The 15,812-nt window shown below is 34.1% G+C and overlaps 2 protein-coding genes across 2 annotated transcripts; one reads left to right on the plus strand and one right to left on the minus strand.

Moving 5' to 3' along the window:
* Positions 1-1,686: 1,686 nt before the first annotated feature.
* On the minus strand, positions 1,687-9,855 carry LOC133173827 (parafibromin-like). The gene is made up of 14 exons (XM_061308877.1): positions 9,693-9,855; positions 9,442-9,547; positions 9,068-9,200; positions 8,195-8,250; positions 7,922-8,007; positions 7,498-7,723; positions 7,079-7,174; positions 6,810-6,882; positions 6,328-6,507; positions 4,527-4,614; positions 3,570-3,707; positions 3,161-3,252; positions 2,705-2,846; positions 1,687-1,962 (listed from the first exon to the last, which is right to left on the minus strand). Exons 1-14 carry the CDS (start codon positions 9,821-9,823, stop codon positions 1,926-1,928), a joined length of 1,584 nt encoding a protein of 527 aa, XP_061164861.1. The 5' UTR covers positions 9,824-9,855; the 3' UTR covers positions 1,687-1,925.
* Positions 9,856-10,035: 180 nt separating this feature from the next.
* On the plus strand, positions 10,036-13,816 carry LOC133173828 (6-phosphogluconolactonase-like). The gene is made up of 5 exons (XM_061308878.1): positions 10,036-10,162; positions 11,654-11,857; positions 12,555-12,697; positions 13,002-13,142; positions 13,362-13,816. The coding sequence occupies exons 1-5, from the start codon at positions 10,036-10,038 to the stop codon at positions 13,485-13,487; spliced, it is 741 nt and encodes a 246-aa protein (XP_061164862.1). The 3' UTR covers positions 13,488-13,816.
* Positions 13,817-15,812: the final 1,996 nt, after the last annotated feature.

The raw sequence follows: 15,812 nt of genomic DNA on the forward strand, positions 1-15,812 counted from the left end.
TTGAATGAATTTTGCAAATGGTTTCTTTTTTATCCCCCTGTATCGAAGATTTGGGGGTATATAGTTTTTGCCCTGTCCGCCCGTCTGTCTGTCTGTTTGTCCGCAAAAATTTTAACCTTGCCCATAACTTTTGATTGGTTGGAGCTATGGCTTTCATATTTCACATGTGTATTCCTTGTGACAAGACCTTTCTTTGGGTACCACCATATTTGACCTTTTGAACTTGACCTTGGAGTTTGACCAAGTTTTTCAAAATTTTATCAAACTTTAACCTTGGCCATAACTTTTGAAGGGTTAGTGCTATGGCTTTCATACTTCACATATGTAATCCTTGTGACAAGACCAACAACTTTGACCCTTTGACCTTGACCTAGGAGTTTCATCTACTTTTGGAAAACTTTAACCTTGGCCATAACTTTTGAACAATTGAAGTTTTTGCTTTTATACTTGACGTGTGTAATCCTTGTGACAAGACCTTTCTTTGGATACCAACAACTTTGACCCTTTGACCTTGACCTTGGAGTTTGAAAAAACTTTAACCTTTTCCATATCTATTCAATGGTTGCTGTTAGGGCTTTCATATTTCACGGGTTTATTCATCGAGACAAGACCTTACTTTGGGTACCAACATATTTAATTTGCATTCCAGAAAGTTTAACCTTTGCTATAAGTTGCCATACAGGGGCATCAGTGTTTCACAAACACAACGTGTTTGCTTTATGTCCCTTTCAAAATTTTTTCACTCATATTGGGTTGCCACGAATTGCTGATGGAAGGCTGCAAATTTAGAAAGTTACCAAACTGCATTTTAATGAATTGCCTTTTTTATGCCCCGTATCGAAGATTCAGGGTATATAATTTTTACCCTGTCCATCCGTCTGTTTGTCCACAAAAACTTTAACCTTGCCCATAACTTTTGATTGGTTGGAGCTATGGCTTTCATATTTCACATGTGTATTCCGTGTGACAAGACCTGTCTTTGGGTACCACCATGTTTGACCTTTTGACCTTGGAGTTTGACCCAGTTTTTCAAAATTTTACCAAACTTTAACCTTGGCCATGACTTTTGAACTATTGGTGCTAGGGCTTTCATATTTCATATGTGTAATCCTTTGGATACCAACAACTTTGACCTTGACCTTGGCATTTGACCTACTTTTCAAAAACTTTAACCTTGGCCATAACTTTTGAGCAGTTGGTGCTAGGGCTTTCATACTTCACGTGTGTAATCCTTGTGACAAGACCTTCCTTTGGATACCAACAACTTTGACTCTTTGACCTTGGAGTTTGACCTACTTTTGGAAAACTTTAACCTTGCCCATAACTTTTGAACAGTTAGTGCTAGGGCTTTCATACTTCACATATGTAATCCTCCTGACAAGACCTTTCTTTGGATACCAACAACTTTGACCCTTTGACCTTGACGTTTGACCTACTTTTGGAAAACTTTAACCTTGGCCATAACTTTTGAACGATTGGTGCTTCGGTTTTCATATTTCACCTGTGTATTTCTTGGGAAAAGGCCTTTCCTTGGGCACTATTAATTTTGACCATTTGACCTTGACCTTGATGTTTGATATACTTCTGAAAAACTTTAATCTTTTTTAATATTGAAAGTTTCCAGAAGCTCACTATAATCATGTTTACTGCATGTTTGTACCTGAGTCTAAAATAACAGCACCCACATTTGATTTATATTCTTTTATTGGTTGTTTTCAAATGTATGTACACTGTAAACTTGATACATTTAAATCTGAGGGCATTTTATTTTATTTACATTATTTTTGTAATAACACTCTCTCTCTCATACACACACAAACATACAAACATTACAGTCATAAATGGCAATAAACCAGCACTGTCTTTTTTCCCTACCAGTACAAACTACAGTAGGAAATGAAGAAACGTAGAGAAAGCTTGAATTTTCAGTATCGCAAGTGAGGCTTTTCCTTTGCCATGTACCTGCAAAAAATCAACAAGAACAATTTATATAGCTGGTAGCTCTTAAGATTATCCATATTTTTATCATTCATTCATCTGTTACATTCAAGAAAGTATAAACGGCATTTTCTTCCCATCTCTACTAAATACAGCTGAACTTTGTTATCTCAAACATCAATATCTCAAATATCATAAAAATGTCAAAGTGATTTGGAAGTCCCAAGCATTTTTTCTTTTATTTTACCCTCAATATTTCAAATCCTCTGTAATATCATGAAGTTTTTCTTGGTCCCATCAAGTTCAAGATAAGAAGATTTGACTGTACATGTATAAGCAGTCATAAATGTACATACTGAACAATAAGAGCTTCTTTAGAATAACTTTTTAATTAATAAAATATTGAACTGGGACAAAAAAGGGATGAACCTGATTATTCAAACTTTCTGGTAATAAACTAACAGCATACTTATTTGTCTATCGCTTTAACATAGTTAACTTACTTGTCTACCATTCTGTGTTAATAAACTTGCTTGTCTAAAACATAGTGAAAGTAAACCTATTAGTCCAACACTTTGTGGTTATAAACTTGCGTGAAAATGGTAGTAAACTTGCTTGTCTATCACTCCGTGGTAGTAAACATAAATGTATTTGTCTAACACTTTGTTGAAGTAAAAGTACTTGTCTAATAATTTGTGGAAGTAAACTTACTACTCCAATATTTCGTGGTAGTAAACTTGCATGTCTAACAAAGTATTAAACTTACTTGTCTAACACTTCCCAGAATGTGTTGAGAGTTGCTCTGTCTAGATGTCGTCTCATTCTATCCAGATTTAAAACTGTCACAGCCCATTTCTGTACATTGGCCTCCAAGGGAAGTTCTCCCCATTTCAAATGAAAGGCTTTCACTGCAAATCACCAAAAATTTCTTGCAGATTCTTAACAATTCCTGGTTTACAAACTCTTACATGCAGATACTATAGTATACTGTGCTTCAGATTTGCCAGTTTAATGTATAAGCAAGTTGGCATACTTTTTTCTGCTCTCTTTTACAGGAGATCTCTGATATGAGAAGAAAGTGTAATTTGAAAACAACCCTATGTATCAAAGATTCTTTACAAGTCAAAATCACTTGACAAAGATGTATCCTCTGAAACCCCCCAGGATATTTCATGTGAATTATTTAATTTCAGGGATACTGTAACATGACGTGATAATTTACCTTTGGAGAATATTTCCACAGGATTTCCATTCCAGGGCCAGTTTTTAAACTGCCATGCAGGACCCTGTACAAACACTGCAACAACTCTCTCCCTACAAAAAATTAACAGTGACAATTAATATAGTTTAGTTGTGAAATAAGAATTCTACCTGAAATATAATTTCATAAAATTAATATTTTAACTAGTTTGAAATTTAGTGAAATCATACACTAAATCATATGTACTTCTGATAATTCATGAAAACAAAGGGACATAAAACTACATGCATGATACAATATGGTGATGAATTTAAATTTTAGACACACCACTGCCAAAAATTTGACTTGATGAGAGGATGGACTTTTGGCTATTCAGTAACATGTAACATCCACACTTCCAACTAACAGATAAATCAGGAGAGGTCATTACCAGTCATCCTGAGAAAGCTTTAAGGGGTTGTCGATTACTCTATATGGCACAGTTAGCCCCCCTGGCTTCCTCCGCTGAATCAATACTTCATTATCCCTCTTTGTACCCTGGGCTTTCTTGTCATCTGTGCTGACAAATCTGTTATATAAAAATGTACACATTTCTCAGATGCAAAAAAAAATAAGTACAAAAAGAATGAAATGTACTGTAATACACTGCTCAGTGCCTAGACATCTATAGGCTTATTACTGTAATACACTGCTCAGTGCCTAGATATCTTTAGGCTGTATTACTGTAATACACTGCTCAGTGCCTAGACATCTGTAGGCTGTATTACTGTAATACACTGCTCAGTGCCTAGACATCTATAGGCTGTATTACTGTAATACACTGCTCAGTGCCTAGACATCTATAGGCTGTATTACTGTAATACACTGCTCAGTGCCTAGACATCTAAAGGCTGTATTATTTGATTTTTAGTGGATATGTTTGTGCATTCATCATACCTCTACACAAATCTATCTGTAATTCTAATTAATGCTTTAGACACATCGATTTAAAATTAAATGGAAGATGGCAAAATGTAGGAATTGACACTTATCAATGAAATATGACTTTTCCTGTATACATATCTGGAGTTAGCAGAATTCTAGAAAATTGTATAAATGTCCAGTAGTAGGAAACAAACAAGAACCTTACACAATCTTAAACTTCAACTTTATATCATGATCAGTAAACTTTAGCCTTATGTCATGATCAGTAATCTTTAACCTATATCATGATCAGTAATCTTTAACCTTATATCATGATCAGTAATCTTTAACCTTATATCATGATCAGTAAACTTTAACCTTATATCATGATCAGAAAATTTTAACCTTATATCATCATCAATAAAATACTTCTGTTCATATTCTGTTATTCCATGAACATCAGAAATTCAAATATACTTCTTACCTCAGATCCTGTAATATGTCTTTTGCGTTGAACATTGTGATGAGTGATGTTGTTGCTGCAGGAATTATAATTATGGGGGTTCTGGATCCTGCAAATATTTTCCAAACTTACAACAAAGTAACAGAGTGAAATCATTAGGATCTTTTTATGGTGATGGCAAGGAATCTAGTTTTATCGTCATAATACATATTCAACAAAATACATACATATATATAACATATTTCTTTAACATCTCAACAATGTTTGTATATATCAGGTATATATCAATTATTTTACTATAAACAATGCCTGGAGGATTCACAAGATCTGAAGACAAGTATTATTGCATACGTGATAAGTAATGCAATGTTATATAATATGCTTGTTCTGTGAAACTTAATGTGGTTTTTACTAACCTTTTTATGCCCCCGTATCAAAGATTCGGGGGTTTAGAGTTTTTGCCCTGTCCTTCCGTCTGTCTGTCTGTTTGTCCGCAAAAACTTTAACATTGCTCATAACTTTTGATTGGTTGGAGCTATGGCTTTCATATTTCACATGTGTATTCCTTGTGACAAGACTTTACTTTGGGTACCTTCATATTTTACCTTTTGACCTTGAGCTTGGAGTTTGACCCAGTTTTACAAAATTTTTCTAAACTTTAACTTTGGCCATAACATTTGAACGGTTGGTGCTAGGGCTTTCATACTTCACATGTGTAATCCTTGTCACAAGTCCTTTCTTTGGATACCAGTAACTTTGACCCTTTGACCGTGACCTTTGAGTTTGACCTACTTTTGAAAAACTTTAATATTGGCTATAACTTTTGAACGCTAAAAGCTAGGGCTTTCATATTTCACATGTGTAATCCTTGTGACAAGACCTTTCTTTGGATACCATCAACTTTGACCCTTTTACCGTGACCTTTGAGTTTGACCTACTTTTGAAAAACTTTAATATTGGCTATAACTTTTGAACGCTAAATGCTAGGGCTTTCATATTTCACATGTGTAATCCTTGTGACAAGACCTTTCTTTGGATACCATCAACTTTGACCTTTTGACCTTTACCTTGGAGTTTGACCTACTTTTGAAAAACTTTAACATTGGCTATAACTTTTGAACGCTTGATGCTAAGGCTTTCATATTTCACATGTGTAATCCTTGTGACATGACCTTCCTTTGGATACCAACAACTTTGACCCTTTGACCTTGACTTTGGAGTTTTAACTACTTTTGGAAAACTTTAACCTTGGCCATTTCTTTTGGCCATTTCTTCTTTCTTGTGAAAAGACCTTACTTAGGATACCAACAGCTTTGACCCTTTGACAGGGTATTTGAGGTTTAACCTACTTTTGAAAAACTTTAACCTTGGCCATATCTTTTAAATGGTTTGTGCTAGGGTTTTCATATTTCACATGTGTATTACTTGTGAGAAGGCCTTTCCTTGGGCACCATTAATTTTGACCTTGACCTTGATGTTTGACTTACTTTTGAAAAACTTTATCCTTTTCCATATCTTTTCAATGGTTGCTGCTAGGGCTTTCATATTTCACAGGTATATTCCTTGGTACAAGACCTTACTTTGGGTACCAACATATTTGTTTTGCATTTGAGAAAGTTTAACCTTCGCTATAAGTTGCCATACGGGGCAACAGTGTTTCACAAACTCATCTTGTTTCTGATTGGGTGGAGGCCTGGCCTGTGAGACTGCTTGTGACATTGTATTAGTTGTGGTTTTTACTAACCTTTTTTCTGATTGGGTGGAGGCCTGGCCAGTGATACAGGTTGTAACATTGTCTGTGTTAGTTGTGGTTTTTACTAACCTTTTTTCTGATTGGGTGGAGGCCTGGCCTGTGAGACTGGCCGTGACATTGGTTGCAGTGGTTGTGGTTGCTGTCTTTGTGGCTCAGGCCGTTTCTTCTGTGATGGTCCACCCTCTGTCACAAACTTGAGGGTCATCCCATGGTAAGATCTGTTTGTATCAATCTGGAACTCTCCGGTGTCTGTGAATACAATACTTTATAAATAAAATGCTTGGATTATGAAGGTCCTGGCAATATGATCAAGTACAATTTACACAGACACCCCCTCCCCTCCCCTCCCCCCCCCCCCCCAAAAAAAAATACTTAAAATTTACATGTATATCAAAGTTCATATCTTTTTAAAACTATTTAGAATATACATGAACATGTAGATAAAATTTATTTCTGTGATTAAAAGAGTAACATGACAATATTACTTTTGATTTAAGAGATTTATGAATGGATTTAAAATAAACATCAATATATTTTGTTTTTATTCATACCTTCTTTGCTTTTGAATGATTCCTGATTGTATCTATTATATCCAACAACTGGCTGTGGAGGTCGGGCTGGAGCCTTAAAAACAAGACATTACAATGTAACAATAATTGACTGTGGAGGTCAGGCTAGGGCCTTAAAAATAAGGAATAACAATGTAACTGTTCATAAACTTTAATTACAACTTTTGGGAAAAAAATGTGCAATTTAACAAAATATCTGGATTCAGTTCTTAATATAGAGAATACTTGAAAGAAGCTCAAGCTGAACTCACCACTGATGGTGTGTGGGGGGCTGGGTGATGTTTTTGGGTGCCTTCTTCTCTAGCCTTTATAGACTGGAGAATTCCAAATATGTTCTTTGCAAATTGCTGAATAGTAAGAATACAAATTAGGACATATTTCTTTAGTAACATGCATTAAAGTCTCAGTTGATTCTACTATCTAGCAGCTTTCTATTCATGCATTAGTCTTATTTTTAAGCTCTTTAAACTGAATGGCCTATGTTCAAAGCAGTTTAGTCCAAAAATAGCTTATTTTAAAAGTGATACTAAATCATAAAAGTTGAAAAAAGTCTAAAGTCAATGTGATTAATATCCATATATAGTACTATACATTCATGAAAAGCTGTCATAAACACAATTTCCAAGCATTTATGATTTATGTTAAATATGTTTAAGCCTATCACACATACTTTTCCCTGACTCTGTAGAATGGTTGTTCTAGTTCGCCACAATCGTTCTCTACTGACGATATCTCGAGTCACATCGACTTCAGCATCCACAAAACTTCTTTGTTCCAAGGCCCCAGACTGAATGTCATTCTCATCCACTTTAATCATGGTTCGCTTTTTTGCCAATCTTTTGGCCTTGATGGCTGCAATCTTTTCCAGAGGCATTGCTTCTGGTAAGGAGGAAGAACTACAATGAACAGATTGGGTTTTACGGAATAAACATTTCAAACAAACATGATATTTTTGTTCATAAAACATATAAAACAATAATTTGCCCATTCTACATTCATCGAAATCTATTTCACATCTTTAATTACCCCATTTCTAATTTACATATTGGGACAAATATTTCCCTGTTTCTGTATGTTTTTACATAAGGACATACGCTAGAGCTGCTGGAAGGACAGAATGCTCCCTCGGTGCGTCAATTTTGTTGATCCAGTTCAATCTGGCTTCCTGTACTTGTTTTTCCTAATGAATAAATATTGCATAGAATGAGACACTGTTTGTTTCTTTTTATTTGCTCCTAATTCTCATACATGAATTTTACAATATTTTCATGAATAAGAAAATGGCAATCAAAAATAAGGAAATAAATAAAAAAGTTTTTTCTTCTTTCAGAAAATATTTTACTACCATTTTTGTTAGAATATTTTACCTCCAGTCTTGGTTTCTTTTTGTCCCCCTCATGTGTGTCTGTGGCTCCTCTCTTGGCTATCAAATAAACAATAGGACTTTTAAAAACTAAAATATTATGATTCAGTGAAGAAAAAAAAGCATTTCTGAATGTTGACATGCATACAACTTTATTCATTGAGTTGAAATTGTGAAAATATTCTTGAGACTATAAGCCATTTCAACAAGCTGGATGAAGCATTTAGGACTTAATCTCTCATAACTTTTTTCCTTTTCTTCAAACTTTTGTTCTCATTTTTGTACACTTTCATGATCTTTTTCTCATTTTATTTTGTGCCAAAGCATGTCTTCTACGAGCCTATGACTATCCAGAAGCTGAAAAAATTGTATAGCTCTGCGGTGTAAGGTGTCGCTTTGTTCAAGGATAAAATCCACAAGTTCTGTGATATAAAAAGATTTCCTAATAGGATATACTAAAATACACTGGATCCATGGAAAAACTTATGGCTAAAATCAATCAATAGTGAACTCTTAAAGCAAAACCTCTTGGGAAGAGAAAATTCAGACTGTTCACATTGATCCAAATGATTTTTTTCTGCAGTAACCTCTGGACCCACAATGCACCACAAACAGACCATTTTTCCATAACTGCAGTACTGTTCTTTGACTCATGTTCTCACAATAACCAAAGAAAAGTTCAAAATATGTAACTTTCTTTTTTTTTTTTAAAAAAAAACAGAAATTGTAGATCAATAGTAGATTAAATGCTTTTTGTCCAATGGTTGCACCATTGCGCTTGCCCAATTGTTGCACAATCAACATATTAGGTCCAATTTTTAAAGTTATTTCTTTTTTATTTTTATAAAGAACTTCATTTTGCAATACATATAAATACCTTGAGGAGGTTTTTGTAAGGGAATTTCCAGGGGAGCACTTTTGTCAATATTTGCTGAAGATGATGTTTCTCCATTTAGATAGGAGAGCAAGTCTTTTCTGTCTGGTCGACGCACTACTGGTACACCTTTAGCCTACAAAAGCATAATCCTACATAACTAATAGTTCATTAGAATTTTATAGAGCTTAATAAGTTACTGAGTTTTTAACATATGCAAATTTATTTAAATCTAGTTAACTGTATGTTACACAGTTTTCATACTTCTTTGTCTTCCAGAAGAGAACATTTTATATTGACATACAGAAGTAACTATAAACAATTCCTCACTTGCTGATTTTATCCTGACAAAGTATTATAGGGTACAGTGTACTTACTGCGGCCTCTCTGACATAAAGTGCGTGCTGCAGTTGCACATTTTTCAGCAGAAATAGAATACAGTCTAAGGTATAATATTCCTTGGGAATTCCATCTTTACCAGTACTGAAAATGAAAAGCAAACTGCTTTTTAAAAAGTTATGTCATGAAAATTAGTATTAAGCTGATAAAATGTAACGTTAGATCAGCTGCATATGCTTATTTCGGTTTGCAGTCTCTTCGCCTTTATCTCAAAATTGGATTTCCTTACCCATAGATAACATAATTTGTCTTGACAGTCTTGGGCCACGCAAGTTCTCCAAATACAACGTGATCATCTTCTTCTTTTATCTCCTTTTTGTTGATGTTATATTGTCTCAAATTGCTCAAGACATCAGCCATGTTTAATGTTTTAACCGGAAATGAAAGATTAATCTCTAACTGACAACATTACTTCACAGTTTTTATTTAATCAGTTCACGATCAATTCATGCAATTTCTCCATTTTTTATAGCCCAAATAAAATTGGAATCCATAATAAACTATTAAGTAGCACACAATGTCACCAAATTTTAATTCTATAATTGGTGCAAAACTTTAGAGATTTATTCAAGATGGCAGCGCCTATGGTGACTGTCTTGGAATCGGAAACTGAAGTATCGACTAAACTCTGCGACCTAGTGGTTGACAAGGCAAACTCTGCAATTGAAAAAGATGGAAAATTTACAGTTGGACTTTCAGGTAGCTTAAAACGAACGTTTTGTCTGCATTATACAGCTAAATGAGTAAAACTACAGAGTTCAATTAAACTAGGAAGAGAATCATTCCGAACCCGATGTTAATTCAAATTTACTCTACAACATTGTTGTTGTTTTTTTTTTTATTGCATAAGATTATTTTTCAATTTTTGTAAGCAAACAGACAGAGGAATGTAAATGAATGCATAACATTTTCCGAAAAGTGTTTGCCAGACTTTCTTTTTTATTGAAATGTCACTGAAATCTTGCATTAAGATAGAGGATCCATAAATTGAATGACATTTCAATTCAGTGATCCCATTATAAGAACATGTATAATTTTTTTTTTAAAAAAAGGAAAAAGCTAACAAAGCTGCTAATTGCGCATATGCTCTTTGGGATGACTTTAGTCACTTTTTACCCAATCAAGTAGTGATATTTAATTTCAACTGATAATCTGGGGGTTTTCAATATGTGACTTGAACTTAGAATTGTTGGTTTTAAAGTCCACCAATCTACTGACTATGTGAATATGTGAACTTAGAATTGTCAGTTTTAAAGTCCACCAATCTACTGACTTTGTGAATATGTGAACTTAGAATTGTCAGTTTTAAAGTCCACCAATCTACTGACTATGTGAATATGTGAACTTAGAATTGTCAGTTTTAAAGTCCACCAATCTACTGACTATGTGAATATGTGAACTTAGAATTGTCAGTTTTAAAGTCCACCAATCTACTGACTATGTGAATATGTGAACTTAGAATTGTCAGTTTTAAAGTCCACCAATCTACTGATTATAACTCATGAACTACCTTGGGGCAAGTAGGTGTAAGGCCTTACTGTATACACTACTGAACAATTAATTGAAAGCTTATTACTAGTGATGTCCTAGTGATGTGCATGCTGTCACAAATTATGTCAAGGCTTAATTGACCCTTTTTGGCACTGGATCCTGTACCCTTGGGGCTTTCAGTTGGGAATTTTAAATTGAAAAAGTGACAAATTTGGAAATATTGATGACTTGTATAATGTTTCACTGTTGACTAAAGAATTAGATTGTAGACTTATGCCCTATTTACATCTTTATGAGGTATTATTATCTCAAAATTCAAATTATTTTTGAAAAAGAGCACTGAAAGTTTCAATTTGCTTGTCATTTGGGAATTTTTACCTAAACTTTGGGGGAAAAAGAGTAAATTTTCAATTAGAACAGGGTCCTTTTAGCAGACTTAGATACAATGGATATGAAGCCCTGTACATGCAGGGATGTATATACAAGTTCTTATTCTGAACAAAGCAACAAATGCTGCTCTATATATATATACTCTGTAAATTTCAAAAGTTTAGAGAATTATTTAAGTTATGCAAATCAAAACTGATTGAAAAACAGTGTTCAATTTATTTTTTTTCTCAGGTAAATTATTACAGGCTGAATGAGAGGAATATAACTTATTTAAGTAACCATTGTTTTAATTTGGAAACTTTATTTCAGGAGGAAGTATGGCCAAGTTTCTGTGTAATGGTTTACCCGGTAGACAGACAGACTGGAGTAAATGGCAGGTGTTCTTCTGTGATGAGAGACATGTTCCATACACAGATCCTGAGTGTACCTATACCATCTACAAATCTAAATTAGTAGACAATGGAGGACCACTTCCTGGAGAAAACATATTTCCTATCAACCCTGACATCCCAGGTAAATCATGTTTGTATTGAATAAAGTAATGTTAAAATTATATACATTCCCTTTACTGCTTAATATTTCAAGTAGAGATGGGTACATTGTATTGCCAAAAATTTCACTATATAATATCACTATTCTCTCCCAAAATATCATGTTAATATCATGATATTTTCACAATTTTTACAGTTACTATGATTTGAAATGAATTTTGAATTCAAAAGTTTGAATAAATAAATGAATAATTTCCAGATTTTATAATCATGTACCAAATACTGGTATTCTAGTCTCCGTATCACAATATATATCACTCAATAAAACATCACGATATACCATTGTACGAATTCAATTGCACAACCCTAATTTCAAGGTAATATATTAATTAATATGTCTTTCATACATTTTATCACTGAGATGTGAAAAGTTTAAAAGGAGAACAGTGTTAGAATATTAAGAATAGAGATATTCCTCACTGCAAGAAGACACTTTCTTCGTCCATCTATTGGCTCACCCATCTATTTTTTTAGCACAACATATGATATTCCTTGTGGTTCCCCTGTTAGTTTCCTGTTATTGAGAGCTCATTTAAATACAATGACATTGAAATCAACATCTTTATTGTAATGTGTATATTAAGAACAGCTGTCCTGATAACTGATTTGCATTATAAAATTGAATTTAGAGATGATTTTATATTGGATCTGCATTGTAGTGGAAGATGCAGCTAAGGAATACAGAGATAAGATCCTGGGGGTATTTGGGGTAGATGCTACTCCTCGTTTTCACCTCCTCCTCCTTGGAATGGGGCCAGATGGACACACATGTTCACTCTTTCCCAGTCATTCTCTTCTACAGGTCTGTACACATGCAATAAAAGTTACTCAAAATGTGAAATCAGTCTGCATAAATCACAGTCAGTCTAGAGAAACATTCCAGAAATTATGATTTTTTACATGCTTTCAGTACTTTTCATCAGTTTATCATCAAATTCATCTGGGGCATAGACTTGAAAAAAAAAGAATATAAAACTAGGTTATCAAAATGTTTCTCATACATTTCATGTTGCAATGAACTTCCCCTTTCCCAGTGAAAGCTTTAGTTTTGAAAGGTATGTGTGTTGTGAAGTGTAGGAGGGGATTCTACTTGCTTACATTTACAGGTAAAAGATGAGATAATTGCCCCCATCAGTGACTCACCAAAACCTCCCCCCAGAAGAGTAACCATGACTTTTCCTTTGATAAATAATTGCCAGTGTGCTATATTTGCTTCGTGTGGAGCTGGAAAGGCAGACATTGTAAAGGTATCATCACTCATCCTTTATCATTTTTCATTTTTTCTTCATGATTCTGAAATGTTTAATATTTTTCCTTTTAATAAAGGTATCAAATAATTAAAAGTTACAAATTTTCCTTTAGATTATTTAGGATATTCTCACGCCAGTTATATCAAGATTTTGATATCAAACTCTCAATGGCAGTTTCACCACAGATAATATTATTTATTGAATTATGTATTTCAGAAAGTATTAGAGAGCAATGGTGGTGATCCCCTTCCTGCTGCCAGAGTTCGTCCGACCAATGGGGAACTGGTCTGGCTATTAGACAAAGCTGCTGCCTCACAACTCAAAACACAGTCTAATATCTAAACAAATCTCTGATGTCATGTCAGCAAATCAAAACACAATCTATTATTTAAACAGATCTCTTATGTCAGACACTCAAAACACAGTCTAATATCTAAACAGATCTCTGATGTCATGTCAGCCAATAAAACTTCAAAATGAACAAACACTGTGTGCGAAAGTTGAGTGGAACTAAAAAGTTCATTGTCCTCATCCCTCTACACATGACGTTCAGAGAGCATTAGTGTACATTTCTCTTTTGTCTTTTTAGTATACACTGTACTGTGATACATGTATTTAAATTCCTTGTTACAAAATGTACATTTTATTAAAATAATCTGTCACTACATGTATTTATGTTTTGTGTGTGTGTAACATGATAATTTTACCTCAGAAATAAACCTGGATCATGCCTAATATAACTAGATGTACTGTAACATTGTTCTAAATATAATCATCTGAGGAACTACTATCGGAAATCTCACAGAACAATTTAATTTTATGTAAGACAATGGGTCGAACAAAGCATCAGTAGTCAAGAAACTAATTGCCATAGTTGTTGCTGTCATTGTAAACTTTTCACTCATCTTTTTCAACTTTAAACATTTTCACTTCTTCTTCAGAACCAATTTCAACCAAACTTGGATCAGAGTATCCTTGGTTTAAGGGAATTCAAGTTTGTTCAAAGATAATTAAGGATAAACCAATTAAGAAAATAGGTTGGGGTCATTTAAAAATCTTCTTCTCAAGAGCCACTGGACCAGAAAAGAATGAAAGTTTCCTGTCATAGTGTAGATTTAAAATTTGTTCAAATCATGGCCCCCAGGGGTGCCGAAATAGGGGAATAAAGTTTACTTGGAAATATGTAGGGAAAAAAAACCTGTCAAGAGAAGCAGGGCCATGATTATTCATATTAATATGCGAATGTTCTCAGGTAGTGCAGATTCAAATTTGTGGCCCCAGGGATTGGGGTTAGGGGGCAACAAAAGGTATCGAAGTTTAAAACTGGAATATAAAGTGAAAAAGTCATAAAACCTTCTCATAAGCAGCTAGGCCATGATTAGTCATGTTAATATGCAAGCATTCTTAGGTAGTACATTTTTAAATATGTTGAAATCATGTCCCCTGGGATTAAAGGGGCCACAATAAGGGATCAAAGTGTTAAATCAATATACAGAAAAATTCTTTAAAATCATCTCAAGAACAGCAAGGCCATTATTTGTCATGTAAGCATCCACAGTTGTTGTTTCAAAACCATCCCGGACCTTTTGGTAAAGATATTCTTTAATCTTCATCAAAGCATGTACCCCTTAACAATGATTTTAAGATATTAACAGAAATGTGTCCTTAAATTTTAAAATTAGTTAAAGCACACATAGATTTGTTGGAGAGATCCATAAATATGTTGTGAACAAGATGTATTTGTGAAACACTGATGCCTCCGTATGGCACCTCGAGACAAAGGTTTAAGTTTCTTAAATGCAAGTCTGTGAAACTTCAAGGTCAAGGTCAAAAGATAAAAATGGTGGTACTCAAAGAAAGGTTGAGTCACAAGGAATACAACTGTGAAATATGAAAGCCCAAGGACCAACCATTCAAATTATATAGGGTCAAGGTTAAAGTTTTATAACAGTAGGTCAAACTCCAGGGAAAAGGGTCAAAATCAATAGTGCCCAAAGGAAGATCTTGTCAAAGAAATATGCATGTGAAATATAAAAGCCCTAGAACCAAACATTAAAAAGTCATGGTCAAGGTTAAACTTTTTTTTAAAGTAGGTCAAACCCAAGGTCAAGGATAAAACAGTTAGTACCAAATGTAAGGTCTTGTCAGAAATATGAGATGTGCAGGAATATAGAAAATACTATAATTTATAATATATTTATAATATAATTTATATTTATATTTATAAATATAATTTATAATATTAAAACTATAATCTAAATATTGCATAAATAAAGATGGTTTTGGTTCAATCTTTCATATATTTACTATTTTAAAATAACGCCTTTCCATTTTTGGATACAACTCCTTTTCAAACAGGCCGGTAGTACGAATGTGAGGGGGGGGGGGGGGGTCCCCCACCCCACTTTTTGGGAGAATAGTCTTGCTATAGTTTAAATATAAAAAGTCATTTATTGATTGCTTGGTCCCTTAACATTTTGTTGCATTATGGTTAAACTCTGGCAAGTCATTGCATTTAAAAAATTTTTACCGAAAAATTAGAAAAAGTTTCCCCTCAAGTTTAGGCAGTTTATTTTTTTTCGGGGGGGGGGGGGGGGGGGGGGGTCTTGTTTTTTTGTTTGCTTGTCAATTTTATGGGAACCCCCCCCCCCCCCACTTTAAAAGCAC

The sequence above is a fragment of the Saccostrea echinata genome, unplaced genomic scaffold (genome assembly GCF_033153115.1).
Source record: "Saccostrea echinata isolate AGI-Se365-2 ecotype Australia unplaced genomic scaffold, CSIRO_AGI_Sech_v1 ptg000056l, whole genome shotgun sequence".
Taxonomy (NCBI): domain Eukaryota; kingdom Metazoa; phylum Mollusca; class Bivalvia; order Ostreida; family Ostreidae; genus Saccostrea; species Saccostrea echinata.